The sequence below is a fragment of the Chrysochloris asiatica genome, unplaced genomic scaffold, assembly GCF_000296735.1.
Source record: "Chrysochloris asiatica unplaced genomic scaffold, ChrAsi1.0 scaffold00254, whole genome shotgun sequence".
Lineage (NCBI taxonomy): Eukaryota > Metazoa > Chordata > Mammalia > Afrosoricida > Chrysochloridae > Chrysochloris > Chrysochloris asiatica.
The window spans coordinates 3797750-3817200 of NW_006408772.1; the positions used below are offsets into that span (position 1 = coordinate 3797750).

Genomic DNA, 19451 nt, shown 5'->3' on the forward strand with positions numbered 1-19451 from the left:
AAAGGAAAAAAAAAAGACTAATCGGATACAATTTGATGAACTAGACCTACACCTATGGATACAGTAGCAAAAGAGGGAACAAATCTTTACAGCGAGGATCATTGCCACCCCTTACATACACAGGGTAGACAGGGATGGGCAACTTGCACATTGGCTGCCCAAAATGGAGGGGCCACAAAGGCAAGAAGTGACTGTCTTATAAGCTTTTAAGAGGGATCCTAGATCCAGAGGGCGCGGAAGAAGGTAGAATCTCCAGTAGTATCCAATGTGTTTGATGTGGGGCTGATGAAAGGTGATGGGGATAGGTCTCTTGTAGTTCAATAGTGAATAATTGCTATCAGGACTGATTATGAGGGTTGGAAATATAAAGATAGATGTTTTGTAACAAAAGGAGGGGAGTGGTTGACTTTGCAGTTCAGGAGCAGAAGTCCCTGGGACCATCAAGGGAGAAGAGCAGAGTGCAGGACCCTACCCACAGAAACAGTGATGCCAGAGATGGAGGCAGAGACAATGACGTGGAGAGACGGAGCAGTAAGGACTTTAGACCCAGAGAGGGAGACAGGCTGTGTGCTGAGGACCAGGGGGCAGGCTTGCAGGATATACCCTTTGGTTGTTTGGTCATGCATGGAGGGTCATGCATGCTTATGGAAGTGCAAGGATATAAGATAGGATGAATGTAAAGCTAATGTTCTCCCATGTGAACTATCACATAATTCACAATAAAACAGTAAAAAAATAAAAATAAAAAAGTATCTTCTGTTCTTCTGGTCACTCCAGGCTGGTCTGCTTGTCCTTTGAACTAGAGATTTCCCACCTCAGAAGATTCTGGATGGGGTTCAGGATTCCACCTATATAAGGTTTTATCCAATGCAGAGGCTGCACAGGAATCCTCCTTCACTGAATGCCTCCACTTTTTATCTGAAAGGTTTTGTAGTTTATATTTTAATAGCTGCCTATAGCGTGGGCCGTTTTAAAAGAAACTTAATGAAGGGCATACGCCACAGAGATGTTTTAACTTCTTCTAACTGGAGGCTTCCAGGCATTAGTAGCAGAGGGCTGGCTATGCTTACATAGGAATTGGTGTGAGACTACAAAGGATGGTAATAATTGAGGAGGACCCTCCAAAAAGGGTAGTTAAACAACAGTTTCATCTGCATCCCTGGAATTAGAGTAGGAGTTTGATAGCACTTTCTGAAGATATGTTTGGGCTATTTATTTACTTTCATGTTTTTTCTACAAAATGGACTTTTCACACTGAACAAAACTTAAAGGGAATGTAGAAAGGGCTGTGTTCAGTAGGCACCTCATTATTTTACTGTGGGACACAGGGGTAATTGTAATTATAGGATCAGCTCTGAGATTTTATTGAGTGGGGTTTGTGTAGTTTAAAACACACAGAGGGAAAGGCCACTCTTAAACAAAAACACTCTTAAGAGAGAAACTATTCTTCCTTTGCCTCGTCTCTCTACCTAGTAGTTTTGCATTATGTGGCATTTACGGAATCTGTTTAAGGCATGTATTGCGGAATCCTGGATTTAATCTCTTTACTTTTTACTGTGCACACTGCGCATTTCTAGTTCTACTCTGTGAGGACTGCTCCTTGAGGGCTATGAAAATGGCCTTCTGAAAGCTATAGTCTTGCCTAAACAAAACCCCTTGAATATTTGTAGTTTCTCTTCAGCGATATGCTAATCCTACTGGTGACCACAGTCCTCTTTGCCAGGTGTTTGACAAAGAATAGCTTTTGTTCTTTCTTCCATTTGAATGTGCTGAGGAAGTTTGTCCAAGAGGAAAGTTAACTTTTTCTAGATGAATAGATTAATCCATGTACTACACAAGGTTTGCATTGGATTCATTGCTCTGGTTATATGCAAAAGACAAAAGCTCTACCTGCTTAGAGTGAAGTAGCATCCTGTCAGTTCGTATCTTGTGCAGATAGTGTGATGTTATGTCTTTAGCCCTGCTCTGAAAGGAGGACATAGTTGCTTGCTGATGTTGATGCATCGAACTACATTTAAACCATATCAAACTGTTGCTATCTTCAGTAACCTCATATGCATGTGAAAGCTGCACAGTGAATAAGGAAGACCTTAGAAGGATTGATGGTTTTGGGTTATTGTGTTGGAGGAGAATTTTGAAAGTGCCATGGGCTGCCAAAAGAACCAACAGATCTGTGTTGGAAGAAGTACAGCCAGAGTGCTCCTAGGAGGCCAGGATGGCCAAACTTCGTCTCTCATACTTTGGCCATATTGTCAGAAATCAGCCGCTGGAGGTATCATGTTTGGTAAGGTGGAGGGTCAGAGAAAAAGAGGAAGATCCTCACGGAGATGGATTGGCAAGGTGGCAGCATCAGTTGGCTCAAGTGTGGCAACAATTGTGAAGTTGGCCCAGGATTGGGCAGTGTTTTGTTCTGTTTTGCATAGGGTTGCTATAAGTCAGACTGACTCAATGGCACCTAACGACAACAGCGACATACTGTTGACTGACCTACAACGCTTTACTTGTGAGGAAGAGGGTTTTTTAAAAACTTTCTTTTTAGAATAAGAACTTACTCTTAGAGTGATGGCGTGAAACAATTTCTGTGAAACAGTCATCTGTTTTAGTTAAAACTTTACTCAAAAAGAACTAATAGAACTTTTATTTCTTCATATTAAGGTAAGGTATTAAAAATTTACAGGAAAGTTTGGTCAGGTTATGCTTTAAAATAGCTAATGGAAATGCATTGTAATGGCTTTAGAATAAGCGTCCTTCTTGTAAAAGATTAAGACATAGTTTTGAAGTTTAATCTTCCTTTTATTGGATTAATTGTTATGCACATAAACTGACATTGGAATGATATTGCTCTCTTTTAAACACTGACTGCAAAGTCAATTGGAACTGCAAGGTTAGCAGTTCAAACTCACCAGCTGCTCCTTGGAAACCCTATACAGGTCGGGATCAACTGGATGGCCCATAACAAAAACAACAAAATAGCACTCTAGAAGAAATTGGAAAAATAGATGAATAAATCATCAATCTGAATACTTTAGTTTTAGTTTGTTTCTTCAAGGTTTTTTTCATATCACTCATATTTCTGACACACTTGCTATGATTAGAAAACTTGAAATTTTACACCTTTTTTTTACTTAATTGAAAAATGCAAATTACTGACTTGACTGTCTTACAGAAAAATATGATTTATGTGAATTCACTATTAACTGGGATTGAAAAAAATTAACAAAAGACAATTTTGCCTCTCTAAGCATATAATTAAAGTGGAAATATTTATAACCCTTTCATTGATGTCAGTGTCTTTGAATCTTTATGCTTTACATAAAATGAGAAACTGGCAATTTAGAAAATAATATGTTGATACTCAGTTTGAGAATGGCATTCATGAAGTGAGAGCCAAAGACTACCCTGTAGTCATGCAACTAAATTTTGTTTTTATTTTGCTTTCTTTTGTATCAGAGATGATTGTTGACCATCAGATTGAGACAGGCCTATTGAAACCTGACCTTAAGGATAAGGTGACCTATACTTTGCTCCGGAAGCACCGGCATCAAACCAAGAAATCCAACCTTCGATCCCTGGCTGACATTGGGAAGACAGTCTCCAGTGCAAGTAGGATGTTTACCAACCCTGATAATGGTAATGCAGGGGCCTGATGGCTGCTGCTTTCTCTTACTCTCATCTTTACTACGTCTCTCCTCGCTGTTTTTTTTTTGTTTTTTTTTTTTTAAAGTTTATTTTACTGCTCTCCATCTTCCCTCTTTTCTCAAATTCATATGCCATAGCCATTTCACAATGACACAGTTTACCCAATTGGGCAGGTTTGCAGACCTGGTGGGAAGATTTCAGTCATTATTATTATAGGCTGAAAATGTTAGGATGTCTTGCTTGCTACGTAGGTATCTATTCTGACGGACTGAGGTGGCTTGATAATAATCAAACTGTATGAATCCGCAAACTTAGAGATAATTGCATACTTCAGATGCAATAATATACTTTAGATTTGATAGTGTGTCAGAATTTGGAGGGGCTCCATACAATAAGCACTGGATTGTGAACCACAAAGTCCATGGCTTGAGTCTACCAGCTGCTATTTGGGAGAACTATGAAACTTTCTGCTCCTGAAAAAAGATTAAAAGCCTCAGAAACCCTTACAGGGTCACTGTGAATTGAAACGGACTCCAAGGAACTTAACAAGTAAGATAATGAATGCCCCAAAGACTTAAATCATGCAGTGTTTTGGTTTGTAAGATGATACCTAGCCTATAGTTGATCACTTAATCGATGTAAAAGTCATCATTATCATTTAGAAATAATCTGCATTTTGTTGTATGATAATGATGGTCAGGTGAAAAGTGAGTATTCAAAGTGAGATGTTAACCTCTTATGTAGGAATAACAGAAGCTCTGTGTCTTGTTCATACTCTACTACAGTAATGTAGTGGTTACGAATCGAATTGTGCTGCTAATCTCATGGTTAGCAGTTCAAGATTACCAGCTGTTCTGCTGGAGAAAGATGAAGCTTTCTGCTCCTGTAAAGATTTACAGCCTCAGAAACCCTGTACAGGCTGCTAAGAGTCGGAACCGACTTCATGGCACATAATAACAACAACAACAGTTACCAACATCTTCTATAATATGTTTATCTTGTATATTGTTATATCTATTCTAAAATGTATTTCATGATGGGTGAAATCTGAGAAGGGAAAGTAGAATTTCCGTGAAGTATGGAAAATGAAGGCATTGTGGAAAAGAGTTCCTCAGCACTGGGCTGGTTGAATCTGGTCTCCTTCCATCCCACCTCCAATCAGTTTTGACATTAAGAAAAATAATTGATACCTTAAGGTGCATTGTCAGAATTATAGAAACATGTTGTAGTGGAAAAGGTGGACTAAGTTCATTGTAATTCCAACTGAATTCCAACTCATTGAAGCATTTCACTTAGTTTTCTGACTTACTAAAATTAATGGTTGGTTGGGAGAGGGCTCATAATTAGCAAACTGTCTTTGGTATATTTTTAAACCATTCCATTATTGTTTCTTAATATGCTTTCACTTATTAAATAGAATAAATTGAAAATCTAACTGCCTTAAATATTCTTTTCCCTTTCAAAGCAAACCAAAACATAAATAAAAACAGTTTAAAAAGCTTTTTATATATAAAAAATTCACAAGAGATAAAATTATAAAATTTTATCTGGAACATTTCTAGTACAATTAGATGGTTACCCCCACCCCCCATTATCTGGAATATTATTGCTGTTGGTAAATGTTTTGGTCATTGCATGTTTCCTCGTTACTTTTTAAAGTTGTATTTATGAAGAAAAGGCTGTTTAATGGTTGGAAATAGACTGTTACAAAGGATGTCACAAATATTTCATATCATTTTTGAAGTAGTAGCAACTAATAAAGCTAGATTTTCTTTATATCTTAGTTGATAATCCTCTTTCTCATAAAAAATGAAATCCAGTAGGAGTTTTTTTTTTTTTTCTAATCATGGAGCTGGTGGTAATATAAAAATTTATTAACAAAATGTATTGTTTTCAAATAGTGCTATACCTGCACAGAGAAGAACCAGTATGACAGAGTTAGAATGCCTTCTTTCACCAATGTGGTGTGAGCTTCATTTTCATGAAAGTGTCAGCAGGGTAGAAATTAGGAACAGATAGTTCTTGGAGTCTAGTATTTTGTGCCTTAGGAGAAAGTATTTGGATGTGGAATACAACTAATGGGTTGATATTGCCCAAGCCATTCAATCTTTAATCCTATCAGTAGATCTTTGTACTTCAGAGGAAAAGTTGAAATTGCTTTCGTCATTTACCTTTTCACTTGTGAAATGCTATATCTGCTGGGCAGAAAGCCAATAGAAAGGGCAGGCAGTTCTTTTCCGGCTCTTCAACTGATCAGCTTGCACCCTGAAGCATGGAATATGATTAGGCCTTTTTAGAACATATTATTATTGGCCTTTGTGTTACCTAACAACTCTTAAATATCCAGAGGCAAGATCTGGTTTTCAGAGATTCTCTAGCAATCAATTTCATGTGCCTCCAAGATACATAATTATAAATGATCAAATGGCAAGTTTTTTTTTATTTTCTAGTGATGTTTATTTTGAACCTGCAAGTTTTTACATTTACCTTCCTATTTTAGGGTTTAATTACTTAGTATCTTTAACAACTATGAAATGTTCTTAAAATAAATTTCTAAAATAAAGAATTATGTAATTTTGCTACTATTTTAATAAAGCAAATTTTCATTTTATAACATATCTAAAGTTAGATTCTAATATCCACATGTAAAACCTTAGATAAGCTTATGTCTCTTTAATCTTCTCTCCTAAGCTAGACAGTGTGGAGCTCTTCTTGTCACGTAGTGGGTTCTGTTTGGGCTGGCAACCACAAGGCCAGCAGTTCCAATCTACCTGTTGCTCCATAGGAAAAAGATGAGCTGTTTTATTCTCGTAAATATTTGTAGCTTTAGAAACCTTATACAGGGTCACTGTGTGTCAGAACTGACTTCATAACACACAACTGTCACCACCAAACTAGCAAACAGACTAAGTGATATTTCCAGCATTAGTTATAATTGTTATTGTTGTTGAGTGCCGTCGAGTTGGTTCTGACTCATATCTACTCTGTTTCCAAGGGTTTCAATCTGTGCGGGAGCAGAAAGCCTTATCTTGTTTCTCAGAGTGGCTGGCAGGCTCGAACTGACAGACCTTGTGACTCGAGGTCCAGTGCTTATCGTATGGAGCCACTGTACTTCTTTTAGTTATAATTGCTATGTTGTAATCAATAGCCGAAATATATGGAGGTACCACTTCAAGTTGGGAATTTGTTTTTAGTTCTCAGTAGTGTGCTGGTGTTGGCTCTATCTGTTTTCAGGACTCAATCATCATCAATTTCTCAAACTGATTGTTAAATACTACTATTATTAAAAATTAAATTGCATACACTTACAATGAAATCATTATACACTAAAACAAAGGCGACAGATACTCAAAGCACATAACTTTCTTATTTTACTACAATTATAAGCATGTATTACTTAACATCAGTTGGCCAGGGTACGACTGCATGCATCCTTGCCCGGAGCACTCAGGTATCTGTGTGCCAGGACGCCAGGTCCTTGTCTTGAGATTGGAGCCCCACTTTTGTCTGGTTGCTGTCATGGCCCAGAAACCACCTGGTCTGCAGCAATGGAGGCCCAGCCCCAACTCCCAATCCTAGTTCCTCTTGGCTCTCATAACTCAGTGGGCCTAGTGTCTGCATTTTGTCTGGTGTGGTCCTGTAGGGTATTGATGAAAAGGTAGAAACCCTGGGTATTCCGTTCTGATTTTGGGACTTGGCCCCCTTGGCTTGCATTGTCCCCTTCCTGGGCAAGTTCTCACTGGTGAATTGGCCCTCCTAGAGCTGACTTACTAGATAAGGTGGCAATAGCCTGGGAAGATGGAGGGAGCTTGGTAAAGGACTCAGCTTAGACTTCTGCAGCAGAAGCTGCTTGGGCCATGTACTGGACCGCAGCCCTGGGCCAGTGCAAAGGGAGCTTTGTACCCTGTGAACACAGATGTTAACACAAGGTCTAAATCATATTATGTCCTATTTTAGAAAACATATAGTGGTTGCTATGAGTTGGAACCGACTCCATGGCACAAAACAACAAAAACAACATAGTGGACATTAAGCTCCCACTAAATGACTGGATTCGACTATGCAAATGAGGTGCTTTTGACCCATCAAGTTGATTGGATAGCTTGCTAATAATGTAAATAAGGTGCATGGCACTCTTATGGGGATGTTGTTATTATGTGCCATTGAGTCTGTTGCCGCTCCTAGCGACTCCATGTAAGGTTTGAACCACTGACCTTCCGGTTAGCATTCCAATGCTTTTCCTAGAGTGCCATACCAGGACTCCTTGTGGAGATTGCTGTTGTTGTTTTGCAGTGCTGTGGAGTCAGTTCTGACTCATAGTGACCCTGTATAGGATTTCCAAGGAGCAGCTGGTGGGTTTGAGCTGCTCACCCAGGCCAATACCATGCAAATAACGTGTATGAAACCCCAGTGAGGGAAATGGCCAGTTATCCTATCTTGCTAGGCTTAAAGGAAGACAAGGGTAGAGAGAGAGAAAGAGAGAGGATCTATAACACGGAAGTCAGTGAGAGATGACAGTGCAGCAGTAGCAAGTCATAGCGGTGTGGGATAGCAGGTTCCAGGGCCCCAGTGTTAGATGCCTGTGCTGGGTCTCTCTCACCCATGGAGCTAATCGTTGTAACACTTGCCCAAGTAGAACTCCCAGCAGAGTCCAATAGTAGCAAGGCCCAGCAGGGCCTAGCAACATGGTAAAATGAAGCTGACCTGATCAAGGATCTGTGTCCTGAGTCGTTCCTGCTACTTCTGTGTTGAGCCTGATCCTGAATTGTACCCTGTTATTTCCCTAATAAAAACTCTAAGTACAGTCTGTGAGTTCTGTGAAATGTTGCAGTTAATTATCAAACTTAAAGACGTGAGAGAGAGTTCTGAGGGGAAGAGGAGTTGTTGACGTTAAAGAAGATAGAGTGGTATAGCACTTTGGAGAAGCTGGACATTGGAGACACCTATAAACGTCACCTCATAGATCATGCTGATCCTTATTCATTTACATATGCACTTAAGGTTATTTACATATATTTTCTGCTCCATAAAAATGTTTTACATTGGTGTGCTCTTTCCAACTCCACATTTAGTGCCTTCAGTTAATAGATTGAAATTGGCCACAGTGGTAGTATTTAGACCACAGAAATCAATAATCACTATAAATCAGAGAGCTCGATTATTTTGTTAATTGTGTCTAGACTTTAAAAAGTGGTGGAGAAAATGATAATACGCAGATTAAATTTACAAGTGCATTGTCAATTGCTGTTAAACTATGGACAGCTGAAAAAAATTGAGGAAATATTCTTTTAGTACTTGAAAACTATTATTCAATTTAGCAATGGAGTCATCCACATCACTGTCATTGATGAGTGGGTGAAGTCTGATGTATGTCTTCATTGTTTCATTTTCTTCTTACTCATAAACATACCTGAAGGTATGAATCAATATTGATGTTGGAACTAAACTTGTTCACCATTTAAAACCATTAAGTGGCTACTAATGCATGAATTTGTAAAAAATCATTAAGAGAATTCCATTAAGAAGCAATTATTAGTTATATGGAATTTTCAATAAAGGTATAGTAGTATATTGTATTGTTGCACAATATTGTGTACTATAATAAAATTGTATTGCACATTTTATTATTATTTTGAAGTCCTTTTTATCAATACAAATTCATAATATATGTTTATATTTACATGCATACATTCTGTAGAAATAGTTTTCAAACTTTTCCAGCACACCAATGTCTTTGTCCATGCCTAAAGACTAACTCTCAGCTTTTGGGGTGTGATTTGGCATTCAAGATAATTGAATATTTATGAAAAGAAATGAGAAACATTTTTATTTGTAGTAAATCAGGAGAGAAGCAGGCTAGCTTCCAAGATGTTAATTATTGTGAAATTGCCACTTATCTGAGACATCTGTGCATTCTGATGGACGTATCTGTCAGGTATTAAATTTTAGGCAAGTGCTATAATTTCTCAGTATTTTAAATGAGGCATTTGTGTAGAATTAGTGTTGCATGAAGAAATTAATGAAGTGTTGGTTTCCTCTGGTATTGGGTTTCCCTTTACCTTCTCTTTATTTTTCCGTTATGGTTTTAGATTGAACCGTACGAAATTGCTGTTCTTGTGAAAGGTACAGCTTCACAGCTGGTGACTCTCAGCAATGTTTTGTGGGTTCACCTAAGAATTGGTTGAAGACATCTAGATATTGCACTGTATCATTTTAATTTATGAAAAAATAGTCTTTAATCCTGGGACGACTTCTTGGTAGCACTTAAAAAAAATCATGTAAGAAGACATGTTTAGTTTTCCTTTTCTTAGGAAGTGAAATAAGAGTTTATGCTAATTTGATATTAACTCATTCAACAAACATAAGGGAGATTCAGAACGTTCATGGAAGCATTTCAGTGTGTTTTAATTTCATTCTTTTATGAACTTTTTTTTGTTTTTCAAGTTTTTATTGTAGATTGAGTGAAAGTTTACAAGGCAGATCATCAGTTTTACATTCAACAAATCATACACCTTGTTTCATTACAATGATTATAATCCCCTCCATGTACCATCTTTTATGAACTTTTTGAAATCCCCTCTTATTAAGATGTTTATAATAGTGATCTGATAACTCTGCTAAAAAATACAGTTTATAGGATGGTTTGATTAAAAAAAAATCATCATTTCCTGTTTAAATGGGTGTGCCATTGTAGGAAAAGCACCAGAAAGATAGTCTCAAAGTTAGCAATTAAACCCACCAGCCACTTCTTGGAAACCCTGGATTATTCATGATAAGTGCCGTAGAGTTGGTTCTGACTCATAGCAACCCTGTATAGGGTTTCTGAGGAGCAGCTGGTGAGCTTGAACTGCCAACCTTGTGGTTCAAACTGACCTTGCAGTCTAGCATATTAACCCACCGGGACACTCCAGGATCCTGGAAACCCTATAAAGGATTGCTATGAATCAGGACTGGAAAGCACTTAACAACAACATTTCAATGGACCTTTTGATTTTTATTGTCTTGCAAAAGACTTACAAAAGATGAATGAGACCTGAATTAAGAACCCCAAAGTACCTTACTTTGAATATTTAATGGTCATTGCTTTTGTGGAAATTTGAGTAAAGCTACCCTTGCCCCTTTCTTTTACAATCCTCTTCATTTTGTGATAGCCTCTGGTTGTTGTTGTTGTTAAGTGCTGTAGAGTTGGTTCAGACCCTTAGTGACCCTGTATAGGGTTTCCAAGGAGCAGCTGGTGAGCTTGAACCATCGACTTTGTACTACAACCCGACTTTGCAGTTCAGGGCATTAATACACAGCGCCACACCAGGACTCCTATAGCCCCCTGTTGTTGTTGTTGTTGTTGTTAAGTGCCTTCGAGTCGGTTCCGACCCATAGCGACCCTGTACAGGGTTTCCGAGGGTGTAAATCCTTACGGGAGTAGAAAGCCTCATCTTTCTCCCGCGAAGCAGCTGGTAATTTCGAACTGCTGACCTTATGGTTCGCAGCCCGATTCGTAAACACTACGTTACCAGAGCTCCTTTAGACTATCACAAAAATCAGTTCCTTTCCTGCCATGGTCTGGGAGTGCAGGTGCCCTTTGTTGAGAAACACCTTTGGTTATCCAATCAGAGCTAGGTTATGGATTTCATTTTACCTAGTTCAGTTTCATGATTCCATGTTTTATTTGTGCAAAGGTTTATTTTCAGTTAAAAATTGGAAAGACAATTTAGTGCTCTGTTGAGATGTCTATAATACAGAGATAAAGAGAGTTACACCAGCTAAAATACATACAATGTTTATAATGGTGACTGGCACAAAGTAACCACTCAACCAGTGTTATTAAGTCATATACAATATGTTTAAGCACAATTCAGGAAGAAGAATCTCATGCTGAATAAGAGTGAGATTTTCAAATGATGGTCTTTTCTCTGTAGTTTATCATTTGGAAGAAACTCTTGGATAAAATGTGAATACCAACACCTCAGCCCTGGGAGGAGAGGAAGGCTGTTTTCATCACTTGTTGATGTCATTCTTTGCTAAATGGCTCTCAGGGAAGCCCTTGGCCACACTGGGAAACTGAGATTTTAAACTGCTTTGTCATGTAGAAGAGGTGGAATGAGTGGCAGCTCTGGATGTGGGAAGTAAGCTCCCACTTTATTTTCTCCACGTTTTTTACAATTGTCCTATATTTATGGAAAATTAGGATCTGCATCTAGTATGGCACTGTAGGATAAGCGCTGGACCACAAGGTCAGTGGTTCAAACTCATTGGAAACACTACACAGGTCGTTGCGAGTTGGAACCAACTAGATGGCACTTAACAACAGGATCTACTCCAGGTTGAACCTTGGGCTTTATCTACAGTTTAGCACCTTCCTCTCCCCTCACTCCTTTTCTTTAAATTCAAGATGTGACCTTATCTCCTACCACTTGTTTCTTCTACCTCTTACAAGGGAGCTGCAAAAAGTTTGTGGAGAAATGGAATTAAAAGATAAAGGACTCTTTTTCATTATCCCCTCATACTTTCTCCCTGGATTCCTCATTTCAAAACGACTTGCCAGGCTCACTACACTGCTTTGACATAAGCACACAGTTTATTATTGTACTCTTGAGTCCTGGTGTAAGGAGCTCTGGTAGCATAGTGGTTATGAATCGGGCTGCTAACCTCAGGGTCATCAGTTCGAAACTACCAGCGGTTCCGAAAGACAAGGATTTCTGCTTCCGTAAAGATTTACAGCCTCAGAAACCCTGTATTAAGTCGCTATGAGTCGGAACCGACTCCACGGTACTTAAAAACAACAAATAGTCCTGGTGTGCTGTGGGTTAATGCGCCAGACTGCAAAACCCTTTGAATTGCAGGTCGATGGTTCAAGTTCACCAGCAGCTCCTTGGAAACCCTATACAGGGTCGCTGTGGGTTGGAACTGACTCGACGGCACTTAACAACAACAACATAGGAGCTCTGGTAATGTAGTGGTTACAAATTGGACTGCGAACCTCAAAGTCAGCAGTTTGAAACTACCAGCTGTTTCCCTGGAGAAAGATAAGGTTTCTGGTCTCATAAAGATTTATAGCTTCGGAAACCCTATGCAGGGTCGCTGAGTTGGAACTGACATAGGAAAATAGTGGCTAGCTACTCAGGAGTTCTGGTGTGGCACTGTAGTTTAAGAACTCTATAGCAAGGTTGCTTTGAACCACAAGTCGGCATTCAAACTCACCAGTTGCTCCTCAGAAACCTTATAGAGGATTGCTATGGGTCGGAACTGACTGAATGGCACTCAACAACAACAACTACTCAGCTAGGGGAAGAAATTAAACTTTTATTAATAATAATTTTCGGCTCTTTTCAAATTTAAGCGGGATTGGGTAAACTCTTGACCTGGGATCTGAATAGAGATTAGACTCTGAACTGTTTGGCTTGAATACTAGATGAAGCTGCCTGGAAGCTGGCACGCAGATCTGCCTGATACCATTATCGGATTTTGTAGCTTTATCAATCCCTTTAGTAATTTTCGCTTTTTGTCTGGGCTTTGGATCCCGGCTTGTTGCCATTGTCTCTGCCTGTTTTGCTCTGTTTTGAAGCCTTCCTTGTCCACTTTAATTCAGACCCAGTCCTCAAATCACTGGGCAAGGCAGGTGTTCCCCTAATCCTCTAAGACTCATGTTTCTTTGAGGCAACCATCGTACTTCTCTAGTTCTGACAGAGGCAGTTCTGTGTCTTGCCTTTATTGATCTCATGAGACATTAAGATGAGAGTCATCATCCCAGGTGCCTTTCTGCATACAATTAGTTCCCTCTGGAAACCAGCAGCACATCCATCTGTTTTGTTAAGGGCTCTATTTCTCAGTTTATTTGTACATCACGGATGAATAAACAAATTCTCCTTAGGTTAAATGAGCCAATCCATGTAAAGTTTCAAGCGATTTTTGAATGGAAGTATTTCTTGGTAAATTGTTGTTAAGTGCTGTCGAGTGGGTTCTGACCCACAGCGACCGGTTATTGTTATTGTTACAATTCGAATTCGCCCATTGGGCACAATTCTCATCTTCCTCTGATTTATAATATCCAAGTCTTTAGATAAACAATATCACATTTTTCCCTAAAGGTCATTCCCTCCTCATATTTACAAATCTGTTCTGCTCTTTACGCCAATGAAGATTCATGTTTAATCAGATAGATTAACAGATATCAGATAACCCTTGTGACTATTTACTTTTTGACATTAAAGACGTACCTTTGAATCTTCTTGAAGGCACAACACCATCTTTTTCAAACCTTCTTTCTAATCTGGAGCTGAAACTTGCTAGCAATGTGATTTTGACCAATTTACTTACTTTCCTTGACATTGTTTTCAATATCCATAAGATAAATATAATATTTATTATTTTTTTAATAACAAAGAAAGCATGGTGACTTCATAGGTTAAGCACTGGGAGAATCATGAGGTTGGTAGTTTGAGCCCACCAGCTGCTCTGAGGAAGAAAGATGAGACTTTCTGCTCCTGCAAAGATTTAAAAAGTCTCAGAAATCCTATACAGGGTCCCTATGAGCCGAAACCAACTTGAGTTAATTCTTAAGGCTTAACAACATCAACCAGAAGTAAATGACATACCTTTGTGAAAAGTATACAACTGTGTAGTTGTTGTTATTAAGTGCTGCCGAGTCATTTCCAACTAATAGTGATCCTATGTAGGGTTTCCAAGGAATGGCTGGTGAGCTTGAACCGCTAACCTTGCAGTTCAAACTGACTTTACAGTCCAGCACAATAGCCCACAGTGCTACACTGGGACTCTGTATACAACTATTGTTAAGTGCCATCAAGTCAGCTCCAACCCATAGCAACCCCATGTAGGGTTTCTGAGGAGCAGGTGGTCACTTGAGCCACCGACCTTGCAGTTCAAAGGACTTTGCTGTCTGGTGCATTAACCCACAGTGCCATACAACTGTAGGAGGCAACTATTTTAAGAAATATTTTAAGGGACAGATTTAGTGACTTTCAGATTTAAAACTGAGGACAGAGCTTGAATTTACCATTATTAACTTTGTATTGTATTATTTTCTATGACTCCCATCTGTTTCCCTACTACTCCATTTATAAGGGGCTCTTATAATGAGACAAGCCAGAACAGCGTCTGTGATGGGTGACCTGCGAGCCACGAACAAACCTCTGTCTTCACTTCTTCATTGAAGGTGTATCTTCCTCCTTGAAGGACTGCTTTGATCAGAACTATAGGGAGGATGCTTTAACACCTCATAATGAAGTTTTTGTAGAGTGTCGACAGTGTGGGCAGTGAGGTGTACGCTTACATTGCCATGCAAGAAGATCACAATGCCCTTGAATAGCAGTCTCTGTGTTTAATCCCAAATTGAGGCTTCAGCATTTCAGTTAGTATCTCATTGTAGTGTGCATTGTTGATTGTTGAACCTTTTTCCTGGAAGCATTCCAGTATTGGCTCTTGAGAATCCCAGAAAACTAAGCATGAATTTTCCAGCCAATGGTTGACTTTTGAACTTTTTCTTTGTCGGTGATTGAGGATGCTTCCCTTCCATGCTCTGATGTTTACTCTCAGGCTCATAGTGATGAATCCTTGTCTCATCACCAGTAACGATTTTTTAAAAAGAAACTTTTACCTTCCTTCATTTTGTTAAAATTTTGTTTGCAGATGTTCAAATGCTTCTGTTTATGCTCTTCTGTGAGTTGTTTTGGTATCCCTCTCGCACAAACTTTTCAAAATCCATGTCTGTCGTGGATTATTTCATAGGTAGAGCCACAGCTGATTTTCAGATGATTTGCAACATAATCCATTGTGACTCTTTTGTTTGATAAAATCTTTTCATGAGCATGCTTAACAGTGGTTGAGGTGGACTGGCATTTTAATATGACCAAAGTGCAGATAATTTTTTATTCCCTCTCATATGTTGTTCAGTGCCGTCAAGTTGATTCCGACTCAAGGCAACCTTGTTTTGGTTTTCCCAGGAACCAACAACTTCATGATTAACAGTCCAGTGCTTAACCTACAGTGCCATTTGAGGATATATATATATATATATTCAGGCAGGATGTTACCATGGAAACTTTAATGACTGTTAGTCTGTCTTACACAGTTGGGGTCCATACTAGGGGAAAGAAAGTGGAATGATTTTCTTTGTCATATCCTATCACCTGTGAGCAGTGTTTTCTCCATTTTACAGCTGTGTCTTTAAAAGAACCTAAACTGATTTATTGTTGCTCAGTAAACTTTCTTCCAAGGCTGTGATCCTAGGTAGAGCTGCCCCTGAAAAGTCATGGATTCCCCAACCTCATCTGCTACTAAGAGCAGCTAGGAGAGTAGGTATAGAGCTGAAATACATCCTGGTCTCTGTGAGAGAGAAATAGAAGAGGAGGAGAAAGGGAAGGGGAAGTGAGGCAAGGAAAGGAGGAGACAGAAGGCAAGGTAGAAACAGAACATGTGCATACTATGGACTTTTTTACTCATGCCTTCCAAAAAGAAGAAAAGGAATACAGTGAAAGTCTTCCAAGAATGTTTAAGCATACCTCATTCTTCTTAGTTGTCCTGGTGATGTAGTGGCACGTTGGGTTGCCAACTGCAAGGTTAGCAGTTCAAGTCCATCAAGTGGCTATGCAAGAGAAAGATGAGACTGTTTCCATAAAGATTCGCTGTCTCAGAAACCCTATATACAGCTGCTGTGAGTCGGAACAGACTCAATGGCATATAGCCGACCCACCATTCTACTCAAACCCTGTTTCAGTAAAATTGCAAGAGACAATAAGTTTTTTTTCTTTTTTCTTTATCCACGTTTGTGTAACTAATTTCTGAAAAATAGTATGTAATTTTAAATTGAAAGTTCAAAGTTGCTGTCTTCAGTATTTTTCAATACCCTTCAATATAATAGCAAAAGGAACATTATTCCATGAATGACAGTGATAACAACAACTATTATAATAAACTCCCATTTATTATTAAACCTTATTACATGAGGGGCTTGAGAAAGTTTGTGGGAAAATTCCACTCTCTTTTAATTCTATTTTTTTCCACAAAGTTTTTTGAAGCCCCCTTGTGTACCAAGTATTGTTCTCAATGATATTTCTAATATCTATGTCATCACCTCCATTTTTCAAATGAAAAAGCTGAAACACAGAAATGTAAAGTAAATTGCCCAACTATATAGTAATGGGGAACCTAGTGTGCTTATTACTAATAATATGTTAATAAAACTATAAGTGGTAATGAACGTCTTTAAACATCTATGAGTATTTCCTACTCATCTGTGAGTCCAAGTTTGCTACTCTATATAAATATGAATGATTACCCAATAAACAAGGTAAACACAGGTTTACTTGTGCTTACTTGCTAATCTGTAGTGAACAGTTCCATGTATTTTTCACCACGTCTTTGTGAAACTGTTCACTGCTGTTTAGTAATTAATACAGTTTATTTTCTTCTTAATGGGATTGCTAAAACTAAATTTTGCTTGGCAAGTTTTTGGCCCATTTGCATGATTCAAGTAGAGACAACCTCAGTTGAACAGGTTTAGAATTGCTGGTTTTGAACATGTTGATTGTCAAGAGAAAACATGAATTATTGAATAAAGTAAAAGCTCTCACACTTTTTTCTTATTATCTAGCTATTGGAAGCCATCACTCAGAAATCTTTAGAGCCATATCTTTCCTCATCAAGGCACAATAATGTAAACCAATTTCTAAATTGTTTATGCCTGAAGTCAGGCAAAAGAGACTCAATTGAGAATGCATAAGATAATAGCAAAGCTGTTTATTTTATAGCAGAAGCATAGGAGACACACAATGAAAGCATTATTTGGAAAAGGCATACATAATATATCATTATCATGGTATAATTATAGGAAGTTTGGCTCCAGCTTTGGGAAGAGCTTTTCAAAAATTGGTCTTAATGTCAAATCTGGAGTATATTTATGAAGAGAAAAAAGATAACACGACCAGGTTACAGAGCTTATATCCCTGCCTTCACAGGAGTGCATGGAGGGTCCAACAAATCAAAATGTTGGAATTTTCCAATAAAAGTAATGAATGTGGTGAGTTTTCAGGAGGGTAGATAGCCAGATGGCTCCAGTCAGGATTTGCTAAAATGCAAGTGCCTGCTTTCTATGAGCAGTTTCATTTTCATGCCTGCTTTTGGGGGCCATGCTCTTTGCTGGTGTGTGTGTTAAGCTGGCTTCCACTGTCTTCATGATGATGAAATGTAGTAGCAGTGGAGACTGTATATATAAAAAAAGGCGTTTCAGCTTTAGTTCCTAACACACAACACACTGGCATGTTGAGAGTGGTAGAGGAAAAAGAAAACATTGGGGAGACTTATCAGTCATTGAGTTTTGAAGCAGCTGCAGACCTTTTATACTCATTTAGGAGCAGAGATAAAATTTGGGTAGCTATGGACTCACCAGAAGCTAACAAATATGAAGACTCTTTTGGATTTACTTTGTCAGTTTCCAGTGATCTGGAATTTCAGTAGGTCCATGCTTGGTCTTAGATCAGTGGATGACAGGTAGCTAGCTTCTTTCCTTTCCTTTTACTAAGCCTGCAGGAAGACTGACTCTTTAAGCAGGTCACTCAGTTGTCAGTAGGAATAGGTGCAAGTTGGTCAGTATGATAATAACATTTCTAAATGTTTCTTCCCTCTTGACAAAAGCAATTTTGGGATAATCTCAACTGGTTCATTTCCCTTTTTCATTTTCCTTAGTGCAATAAAAACTTGCAAAGAAGTTCAATTATGGGAAACAATTACAAATTCAGATTGCGAAGAGGAGACATCTGATTTGCCGCAAACAGGTGCTGGCACAGATGGTCTGCTCACAAGTCCTGGCTTTATTTACAGCTTTTAAACATAGACAGCTACATTAACAAAAATGTTTCTGAATTTTATAATGTACTGAATGCCCAAATTTGACCATAGACTTACATTAATTTGTAAATGGTTCAATTAAAAGTTGACCTCCTAAATAAGCTTTGGTCTCAGAAGTCCTTATAGTGTACACACTTGTGTGAATAGATGATCCAAACTGTCCTTCTTGTTGCCTATTCTGTAAATGTTCATTGTCTTGAATATTTAATGGTTATCTTATTAAGGAACCTGGTAGTGTAACTGGTTACCAGTCGAGCTGCTAACTGCAAGCTCAGCAGTTTACATCTACCAGCCACTCTGCAGAAGAAAGATGAAACTTTCTGCTCCCATAAAGTTTGACAGCCTTGGATACCCTGTGCAGGTTCGCTAGGAGGTGGGACCCACTTGACAGTACGCGACCACCACTACCATTTTGTTAATTAAAGGAACAACCAAAAACAACAACAACAACAACACAGAACTCTCAAGTCAAATTACATGTAGTCTAATGATGGATATTTCTAATCCATTGTCATTCTTAAAGGTTAATTATGCTGTTCATTTCTTATTAGTCTTGAAGTGTGGTGTTTGATAAGTATAGTGAAACAAATGATGTGAAGCTCAAGTGAAATTCTCTTCATGTAGAAGTTGATGGTGTTATCTGATTGATGAGAAATACCTAGAAAAACTATCCTGTCTATTTAAGCTGCAGTTTTTTGTTTTTTTTTTTACTTTCTATGATGTGGTCTAAGACTATCTATGATATCATCTGAGTAAGCATGAGCACACCAAATATTAAAATTATAGTGAACTAAACATAAAGGGCACCAGAAAATGAGAGTTGATGTGCATTTCTAAATCTGTTTGTATTAGATATTGCTTTGTCTATATCCCAGTTTCATGTTTCTGAAGGACTGAAAAACAAGAGACAAAAGAAATTCAGAGCCAGTTCTATATTCATCCAAAAAACATTT

At 38.4% G+C, this 19451-nt stretch overlaps 1 protein-coding gene across 2 annotated transcripts in view; it reads left to right on the forward strand.

Moving 5' to 3' along the window:
* LOC102828499 (electrogenic sodium bicarbonate cotransporter 1-like) overlaps nt 1-19451 on the forward strand; it is a 522188-nt gene that overhangs the window by 174749 nt on the left and 327988 nt on the right. For both annotated transcript variants that reach the window (XM_006873779.1, XM_006873780.1), the window contains exon 5: nt 3451-3630. In XM_006873779.1, coding sequence (XP_006873841.1) covers nt 3451-3630 — 180 coding nt within the window. The remainder of the gene's footprint in view (nt 1-3450; nt 3631-19451) is intronic.